The sequence below is a fragment of the Camelus dromedarius genome, chromosome 8 (genome assembly GCF_036321535.1).
Source record: "Camelus dromedarius isolate mCamDro1 chromosome 8, mCamDro1.pat, whole genome shotgun sequence".
Taxonomy (NCBI): Eukaryota; Metazoa; Chordata; class Mammalia; order Artiodactyla; family Camelidae; genus Camelus; species Camelus dromedarius.
Window position 1 is genome coordinate 83599435 of NC_087443.1, and position 9972 is coordinate 83609406.

At 59.0% G+C, this 9972-nt stretch overlaps 1 protein-coding gene across 1 annotated transcript; it reads left to right on the forward strand.

Annotated features, from left to right (window-relative positions):
* Positions 1-4033: 4033 nt before the first annotated feature.
* On the forward strand, positions 4034-6552 carry LOC105104604 (olfactory receptor 287). Its single transcript, XM_064488606.1, has 2 exons — positions 4034-4112; positions 4845-6552. The coding sequence occupies exons 1-2, from the start codon at positions 4034-4036 to the stop codon at positions 5825-5827; spliced, it is 1062 nt and encodes a 353-aa protein (XP_064344676.1). The 3' UTR covers positions 5828-6552.
* The last annotated feature ends 3420 nt before the right edge of the window (positions 6553-9972 follow it).

Sequence of the window (9972 nt, forward strand, 5' to 3'; positions counted from 1 at the left end):
GGAATGGGAGGTCCAATTGTTGGATGTGGAGAAGTTGAGGAAGTAACTGAGGTGAGCCTACAAAATCCTAGGCAGAGCCTGGGGCCGAGCCTGGTGCTCGGAGCTAAGTAAGAGGGTGGGTCTTACGTCAGACGCTCCCATCACACAAAGAGGAGGGGCACGTTAGGAGGCGATGGAGATGTTCATGGTGACGGCTTCATGCATGTGTAGTTATCTTCAGGCTCAAGTTGCATACATTAAACATGTGTGGCTTTTTTGTTTGCCAACTATACCTCTATTAAAAGAGAAAACAGGAAACAGGAACTCAGCAGCGTGACGTGAGCCCTAAAAGTGGATGCAAAACGTAACACCTAGGATCAGCATACGTGACACAGGCCACCTTCATTATCGGTGCTTTAAAAAGCCTTTCTCTGCACCTCCCCAATCCCCAGAGTGCTGCTGTGTTTAGGCAAGTAAGGGTTATTGAAGCAAACAGAGCAGCCCTCGTTCTCCCTAGACAAGCGGAGCCCCGCGTGGGCGCTGACTGAGGGGCTGTGCTCCTGCCTTGGGGGACCTTCCGCCAACTTCCCATGCGGTCCCGATTAGGGGCAGCCAGACGCCTGTGTGGCGGTGGCCCCGTGGTGGTGCTGGAGTCCCCAGGGTAGCGTGACACTTGAGACCAGGGTCAGCGGTCAGTGTACACCTGTCTGCCAAGGCGCCCCTCGTCCCTGGGACCCTATCAGGACCCACCCTGGCTGATGGTCACCTGCAAAGTGCTGATGGGGGAACAGGCTCAGGGTGGGGCGCACCCCCAGCACCTTCCAGGACTCCAGGCCTGGGCACCCCATGACTAACAGCCCATAGCCCGGCCCAGGCCGTGCATCCAACTCCCTGCACCCTGGTGTGCCCTACATGTGTGCCCCGGAGCCCTGAGGGTGGGCTCTCCCACCCAGCCTACAGTAGCTCCTCTTTTGAGTCATAGCCTCCTCCTATCCACACTGAGCTGGGGGGCCCCACCTGAGGGAGCAGCCTGGCCAGGGGGGATCAGGCAGGAAATAGCCCCCAGCCTAGGGGTCCTGGAGCAGCAGTTCCTAGAGGGCTTGGGTGGGAGGGGGAGGGGGGTGGTCTATCAACCTGTGGGATAGACCTTGCCCTGTTTACAGAGGGGATGCTAAGAGCACCCAGTATCCAGTGTGCAGCAAGGCCACACCCAGGGGTGCCTGGGGCTGCCGTCCCGCAGGTGCTCTTGTGGTGGGCCCTGGCGCAGGGCCCTGGGAGACACGCCAGTTGGGGGCTGGCCCTGCATCGGCTGCAGTCGGGTTGGGGTGAGAAGTGGTTGCCAGGTGCAGCACGAGGACAAGGGCCCCTCAGGAAGCCAGGCGTCACCGGGGACGCCTCCTCTTGGGGCCCCTCCCAGGGCCAGGCTCTGCCAGCTGCATAATTGGCTAGAGGGTCCTGGCAGGCCTGAGCCCCAGGGAGGCCGGACGGAGGGCAGAAGAAGCGAGCGTCAGAGGGCTGCCTGCTGGGCATGGGGCTCACCCTGCTGCTTGCCTGGTGGTGGGTGGGCAGGTCAGGGTCGTCCAGGGCTGGGAGTCGTCCTCACTGCCCTGAAGTGGGGCACTGGCTGTCTGGGCTGTGAGCCGGGGCCCCTGTGGCCTTACGTCTGGGCTCCTGGCCAGCACATGAGCTGACAGCCAGCGGGGCTCAGTGGAGACGCTGCCCCGGAGGAGGTAGGGTGGCAGGTGAGGCATGGCCACAATCTGAGCTGAGGACGGCGGCCTGGGGACAACAGCAGAGGCGTGCTGGCTTCCTGCCCACAGGCCGGGGCTGTTCCCCACCCAGCAGGGCCAGTGCTGATCTTGCTGAGGCCCAGAGCCAGGGCTGCATGGACAGAAGAGTTTGCAGAGTTAAGGCCCAGGCAGTAGGCTGAGGGACGGCACTGAGGTCCTGTGCTGGTGGTCGGTCAGGGCCCCTTCTGGGCAGCCAAGGTCCACCTTCTGGCCAAGGCTATGGACTTGCCAGGGAAGCATGAAGGTTTTGGCTGCTCCCTGTGGGTCCAGAGCAGTCCATGTCCCCTGTTCCTTTTGCCATGTGTCCAGAGGAGGTGGACAGCAGAAAGGAAGTGACTCAGCCAACAGGGGACCTTCATAGGCCAGTCAGAGGGTCAGCTGGCCAGAACCAGCACTCCTACCCAGAGTGACCCTGTCTGGAGGGTCTTGGTGTCTTGTGCTCAGCCTCCTGGCCTCCAGGTTGTTTCAGGAGGATGTGACCTGCAGCCTCCTCAGACCCCTTGGGTGAGTGACCCCTGCATCACGCCGCGTCTCCACAAGCTGAGCTGCGGGTAGATTTCCTCATCCCTCTCCCGTGGTGGGCTCACAGTAGGACCCCTCCCCCCATAGTCCCGTCTTCTGAGCCTCAAGAGACCCTTGCAAGACGTGGAGGATTCTGTGTCCTCATTGCCTGTGCACGAGCCACACATGCACACGGGAGAGCAGGCCAGCTGTCCTCCCCTCCAGGGCACAGGAGGACCTGCCCACTAGCTGCACAGGGGAAATTCGGGCAGGAGGGCTCTCAGAGCCCCCAGGCAAGGCAGGCTTTGCAGAGGTGTCTTTCTCTCCGTCTCAGTGGTGATCTGCAAGAGCGAAAACGGCTTTCTAAAGGAGAGGCTTATCTGGAGTCAGGGCTGAGGAAAGTAGGGGAGTTCCCAAAGGTGAGGGCCCAACACCCAGGCAGCTCCTGCTCGTGGTCCTGTGCGGCCTGGGGGCCGCAGGGCCCAGGGCTGGGGAGCAGCGCTGAGGACCCAGGCCCCAGTGCAGCTTGGCAGGGGTCTGCGCCCAGCCAGGTGTTCAGAGGAGGGCAGGCAAAGACTCTCACCCTCAGGACAGAGCACCATGGCCAGAGGAGGGGCGCTGTCCTTCCGGGACAGGGCCCATGGTGGCCCCACTCCTGGGACCTGGGCAGGGGCACTAGCCTTGGCTGCACTGCCGCAGACGCTCCTCTGGAGTTTTGCTTTGGTCTGAGCGCCAACTGCACAGCTCCTGGCCCGAGCAGGTGTCCTGTGGATGTGGCTGGAACATGCGTCACTTTCTCTGGCTCTGATTAAGGACAGCTGCACTGGCTGTACTGCGGTGCTGGGGACGGGATGCAGCCACGTGTGTCGGGGCCATAGCTGGTGCATTAAGAGCATGCAGACTGTGACCTGCTGATGCAGGAGGCACAAGCCACCCCAGAGGGCTGGCAGGTGGCTCCCTCCGCGCCTGAGTTCTCGCTCTGGGGAAGTGAGAACCCCATGTCTTTCTGAGAAGGTGCAGGTTCTATACCGCACCCAAAGGAAGTAGAGGCACAAGGTTTATTGCTTACAGATCCCACACTGGGGTGGGGAGGATGAGGCCAGGGAAGGGCAGTTCTCAGTCCAGGTCTCGAGCGAGCAGTAGGTGGACAGCAAGGGTAGGAAGCGCCCATCACTCATGAGGTGGCTGGGGCTGAGGCCAAGTTAGTACTTTGCGGCTGGACTCTGAGGGGTTAAAGACGTTCTGGAAAAGCAAAGCAGGAACTTGGGCTAAAAACCCTAGGCTCCTTCCTGATCCGTGTCCAGACTCTGGTGTGAGCAGGGTGGTCACACTGTGAAATGCCTGGGCATCAGTGGCTGTTTTCCATTCACATGAGGGACCCCAAATGCATCAGGAATGGGGGTGAGTGCTCCACAGTTACAGGGCTGATCCAGGTAGTGAGGGTGCACACACGTCTGCACAGCAGGTGAGTGTGCATGCTGTGTCCACGGGCGTGTGGTGTGTGCACGTACGTGTGCGCGCACATGGGCGTGTGAGTGACCGTGTGCGGTGTGTGAAGGGCCACGCAGCACAAGGGGGCAGGCCGAAAACCGCATCTGTTGCAGTGGCTTCTGAGCAGTGACCCCTTTCCCCTAGAGGTCCAGCATCTGGACAGGTAGGGCGAAGCCTTTAGTGGCCCGGTCCCACCTGCCTCCCTGCGGCTGCTGGTTCTGGGCTCGTGTCCGCGGGGTCGAGGCGCCCCTCGGCCCGGCCCCTCCCTCGGAATGTCGTCAGGGCGGCGCTGTGACCGGCCAGTGGGCGGCATGGCGCTGAGCTCCAGGTCCAGCCGCGGGTTCCGAGAAGGCGGGGAAGCGCCGCGGGTCTGTGCGCGTCTCCCCTTAACCCTCCTCCCTCCAGCCCTGACCCCGCATCCCGCGTCCTGCACGTCCCGCCCCCTCGCTTCCCAGCCGCTTGCCGACCTCCCCTTGCCGACCCCAGCTTCCGGCCAGGAGGGGGCGCTGGTGACACAGGTGTTTGCGATTTCACGTTTCGGGGCACCTGGCTTCCCAGCTGAGGAATAATCAGGTGACAGCCCGGGGCGAGAACTGGGTCCCCACGGGCTACCCTGAAGGTTGTGGTCCTGTTTCCGGGGGGCTTTTCTGGCACAGTGATAGGAATTCTTCCCTAGGAATCAATCTGTGTTGGACGAAAATGCTAAAAATCAGGCCATTCATAATTTCATTTGTGAAAACTTGACACTTACTGTCCTTTCTCAGGCATCTCGAGTCTAGAATAAAGATACACCCCACCCCCATGTGACCAGAACCTAGAATAAGGACTCCAGGTGAAGCAGCCAGGAACCTGCGTCCCCGCAGTGCTCTGAGCCGGCTCGCTCAGGGCAGTTTAACGCCCCGGAGGCAGCTCATGACCATGGCCCGCTGGCTCCCACAGGAGGCTAGGCCCAGCTGGGGTCCTGGGACTATAGGGCAAGCCGAGTAGAGCCCAGAGAGAGCCGAGCAGGGCGGCCCTCTTTTCCTGAGCCCCCAGGGAGGGTTTCCAGCGGGAGGTCCCTCTTACTGGTCTGTGTCCCTACAGTGCTCATGGTCTGGGGCCGCAGCCAGAACCTGTCCACCCAGGGGCAGTTCATCCTGCTGGGCTTCCCGGGGCCACGGGGCCTACAGGTTGGGCTCTTCCTGCTGTTCCTGGTCATGTACGCGCTCACGGTGGCTGGGAACCTGGCCATCATCACGCTGGTCAGGGCGCACCGGCACCTGCAGACGCCCATGTACTTCTTCCTCTGCAACCTCTCCTTCCTGGAGATCTGGTTCACCACGGCCTGCGTGCCCAAGACCCTGGCCACCTTCGCCTCGCAGAGCGGAGCCATCTCCTTCGCCGGCTGTGTGGCACAGATGTACTTCGTCTTCTCGCTGGGCTGCACCGAGTACTTCCTGCTGGCGGCCATGGCCTACGACCGCTACCTGGCCATCTGTCTGCCACTGCGCTACGGCAGCATCATGACGCCCAGCCTCTCTGCCCACCTTGCCCTGGGCTCCTGGCTGTGCGGCTTCTCTGCCATCACAGTGCCAGCCGCCCTCATCACCCGCCTCTCCTTCTGTGGCTCCCGCATCATCAACCACTTCTTCTGCGACATCGCGCCCTGGATTGTGCTGTCCTGCAGCGACAGGCGGCCAGTGGAGCTGGCGTCCTTTGGCATCGCCTTCTGCGTCATCCTGGGCTCCTGCTTCATCACGCTGGTCTCCTACGCCTACATCATCGTCACCATCGTCGGGATCCCCTCGGCCCAGGGTCGGGGCAGGGCCTTCTCCACCTGCTCCTCCCACCTCACAGTGGTCCTCATCTGGTACGGCTCCACCGTCTTCCTGCATGTGAGGACCTCGGTGGAGAGCTCGCTGGACCTGACCAAGGCCATCACCGTGCTCAACACCATCATCACCCCGGTGCTGAACCCCTTCATCTACACCCTGAGGAATAAGGATGTCAAGGAGGCTCTGCGGAGGTGGGTGTGGGGGAAGTGGGCCCCTGGGGACCACTCTGCACAGCTGAAAATGGCACTCTGATGTCACCAAGTGCAGGAGGGACCACTGGGCAGTCCAAGGAGGCAGCCCCCATCCCAGCCTGGGAGTTTCTGTTCTTCTCACAGGCCTTGCCAAGTAGTGCTTCAGCCCCTGGGGTTTCAGACACAGATCCTGGAAGAGAAATGGGGACACACAGTCCCCCAGAAGCACCACGTGTACATACAGACACCCACCGCCCACAAGTACTAGGGGTGGGACCAGCCTGTGAGTCCCCGCCTTGGTCTGGGCCTTGGAGGGGCTGATGGCTGTCGTTAGTGAAAAATTGGCTGTCCTGTACCTCAGACTTCTTCCCAACGCCGATACCTGCAGCCTCCTGAGCTGTCCCTCCAGGCGGCCAGAGGAGGTTATCCACAGAGGGGAGAACTCAGAGGAACAGGGTGTAAACCTCTAGGAAAGCCCAGCAGCCTGTGGGCTGTTTGGGATCAGTGTGTGGGTTTGGGAGCCTCAGAACACAGACACCAGGGCTCACACCCTCCTGGAGTCTGGGATCTACTGGCCTCAGAGGGAGGGGGCTGGGTGCGTTTTGTGAGTGGCTAAGTCCCGGGAGGCCCTCGGGGGTCCAGAGCCTCTGTGAGGGGCCAAAACTGGCCCAGCAGCCCACCCTGACTTATTCTTGGAGCAGCATGCATGGAGTTGGAAACCATCTCTGAAGCTGTGTGTGTGGGTTTAACCCTCTCCAGCATGACTTGGGCAAGTCACAAAACCACTCTGACCCTCTGTATCTTCATCTGTCCATGGGGACTGTGAAAGTGCAATCTCATGGAGCCCCTTGAACAATAAATGAGCTGATGTGTCTCAAGTGCTGCTGTGGTTACTGCCGTTTTCATACTTAGCAGAGGGAACAGCACAGGCCGTCCCTTGTCTCTCTCCTTTCACTTCACACACAGATTAGGCAGAACTGATGGGCGAGTGTCCTCCACCCTGTGTCCACCCCGATCGCCCAGCCACAGGGACCCTTGAAAGAACTCGACTCTCCTGCCCACTGATAGAAATTGAGGGTGACTGCCTGGACTCGGCAGGTGTGTGTGCACTGAGTTGCAGCCATGAGCTATCCGGGAGCTGTGGCCACAGTGTTCACCCAGGGCCGCAGGCCTGCCCCCTTGTCACCTAGGGAAGGCATGTGCTAGTTAAGCCAGCCAGGCCTGGCAGGGAGCTGAGCCCAGTGCCACTGTGCACAGTGTCCAGGCCGGGCCTGCCTGGTGATGCTGGTGCGCTCAGAGGGGTCTGTGGGGTGTCTGGGGAGTGGGAGCCTGCCACAGCTGGAGCACAGCAGCCTAGGCCTTCCTGTGGGTTTGCTGCCCCCCAGTCTCGCCTCAGGCCCCACTTCTGGAGCTCAGGGAAGAACCCCCACTTAAAACTGCACCCGGGCCCCCACCACCGGCCTGCGGTCCTCTTCACTGTGTTCATCATATGCGCTCTCCCCCAGACGGAAACGCCGGGCCAGGGGTGCTGATGGTTTATTCCCGCGGAGACCCAGGCCCACAATAAGTGGGCACCCACAGGTGTGAGGGACCCCAGCTGAGAAGCCATCTCCCACCGGTGTGAGGAAGACCGGATTCCCGGAGGTCCCAGTCCCCCGGGGCCAGAGCGGAAGGACACATTTATAGTTATCATGGCCAAGGACGCTTGTGTGGTCTTTGTGCTGTTGTGAAGTTATTTTCCCAATAATGATTTAAAGAATGTCCAAATTTAACGGGATCTGGCCTTTGATAAGCGGATGGGGTAAGTTACGAACTCGTCGAGTTAGCTGGTGCCCCTCCCCTCGAGGTCCCCTCCCCTCCTCGCCCCTCCCTTCCCTGTCCCTTCCCTTGCCTCACCCTCAACCCCCTTCCCTGAGCCCGCATCCTCAGCCAATCCCAGAGGGTTCCCCGAGGGCTCCTCTGCTCAGGGGGGTGGGCTCCGGCCCTCCTCGTCCGTCCTCTCTTGGGCGGGGGTGGGCGCAACCGCCAGGCGCCCTTGTCTGCGGGGCCCTGAGCGTGGCCTCGGGGCGGAGCTCCCCGCCCACGGAGACCGGACCTGACCGGAGCTCCCCGCAAAGGCTCCTGGTTCCTGGGCCGAGGACCGGAGCGGGCGGCACACCCGGGTCCCTCCGGGCCGCGGGGGCTGCGGTCCTCGGCTCCCTCCCTCCCGGAGGGAAGGCGTCCCCGGGGAGGACCGCGGGTCCCGAGGCGCCTCTCCGGGTTCCGGCGGCCGCGCCTGGCTGTTTCCCGGCCCGGAGCGCGGCGGTGGCTCGGTGCCCCTTCTCGGGTCGGGGAACTAGGTGGTCCTTGAAAGCCGAGGGGGGCGCCTTCTCTGGCCGTGGTTCACTGTGAGCGCAGGCTGCCGAGACGGCGCTGGGCCCGGACGCGGCGGTGGGGGGGGCCTTTGCGGTCGCCCGGCCCGCGGGGTCTGGGACCCGGGAGGAGGGCTCCGGGCGCGCGGCTCCGTCAGACCGCTTCGGTCCGCAGGCCGTTTCCTCACGCGAGTGGGCGGTGGGCACAGTGCGCCCTGCCGCCCCGTGGCTCGTCCGGGCTGCAAAGCGCTACCCGTTAGGTGATCTTCGTGCAGTTTGTGACTCAAGATTCGGGTGAAGACCAGGCCTCCTCGGTGACCGGGTGCTGCCCGTGGACCTTCCTTTGAAAAGTCTGGGCTCCGAATCAGGCGTTGCTGGAAGAGCAGGGGAAAGCCACGGGTTGGAGAGGCTTGTCTCTCGCTCAGTTTGTGAACGCTGCACGTTGTTACTGGGTCAGGCTTCAGTCTCTTCTCAGCCAAGCCGCCCTCACCTGGGGGTTTGTCAACAGTGTGCCCTGGGCTTCGGCTGCAGCCCCGGAAAATCGCGGGCCCTTTGGGCCCGCTTTGGGTCCGCAGGTTTCCTGGGTCCGCAGCAAGTCGGTGAAGGTGGGTTGAACTTTGGGCATTGTCTGCCATTTTCGTCCTCTTTTTTAGGTGAAAGGAATTCTAACAGTGACTTAAATCAATAGACTTATTTTATTTTATTTTAAAAATTCTTCCTGGATCAGGGACATATTGGCAGAATGAAACTTTGCACATACTCAGACACATAAATACATACGTATTGGCTGCATGAAATTAAAAAAAAATTAAACTGAAGTATAGTTGATTTACAGCGTTGTGTTAGTTTCAGGTGTGTATCTACGTAACAGAATATGTGTTCTTTTTCAGATTCTTTCCATCGTAGGTTATTACAAGATACTGAATACAGTTCCCTGTGCTGTATAGTAGGACCTTGCTGCTCGTCGATTTTATATCCAGTAGTTGGTATCTGCTAATCCCGAACTCCTAATTTATCCCTCCCCCCTTTCCCCTTTGGTAACCGTAGTTTGTATGCTATGTCTGTGAGTCTGTTTCTGGTTTGTAAATAAGTTCATTTTTTTTTTCAGTTTCCACATATAGCTGATATCATGTGATACTTGTCTTTCTCCGCCTGATTTACTTCACTTAATATGATAATCCCCAGGTAGACTTTATTTTATTTTATTTTTTAACACCTTTATTGTGGTATGATTCCTATACAGTAAACTACACATATTTCAGATGTACAGTTTGATGAATTTTGGTAGATGTGTACACCAGTGAAACCACCACCACAATCAAGACAGCTAACATTTCCATCACTCCCCCGAGGTGCAAATTTCAAATTCCCAATTTATCCCTTCCCACCCACTTTCCCTGCTGGCAATCACAAGTTTGTTCTCTACGTTTGTGAATCAGTTTCTGCTTTGTAGATTAGTTCATTTTTTTTTAAGATTTCACATATAAGCAATATCATATGGCATTTTTCTTTATGTTTCTGGCTTCCTTCACTTAGAATGACAATCTCCAGGTCCATCCATGTTGCTGCAAATGGCATTATTTTATTCTTTTTTATGGCCGAGTAGTATTCCATTGTATGTGTACACCACATCTTTATCCAGTCAGCTGTCAATGGACATTTAGTTTCTTTCCATGTCTTGGTTATTGTAAGTAGTGCTGCTATGAACATTGGGGTTCTTTTAAAATTATATTTCCCACTGGATATGTGCCCAGGAGTGGGATTGCTGGATCATATGGTAAGTTTAGTTTTTAGGGAACCTCCATACTGCCCTCCACAGTGGCTGCTTCAATTTGCATCCCCACCAGCAGTGCTG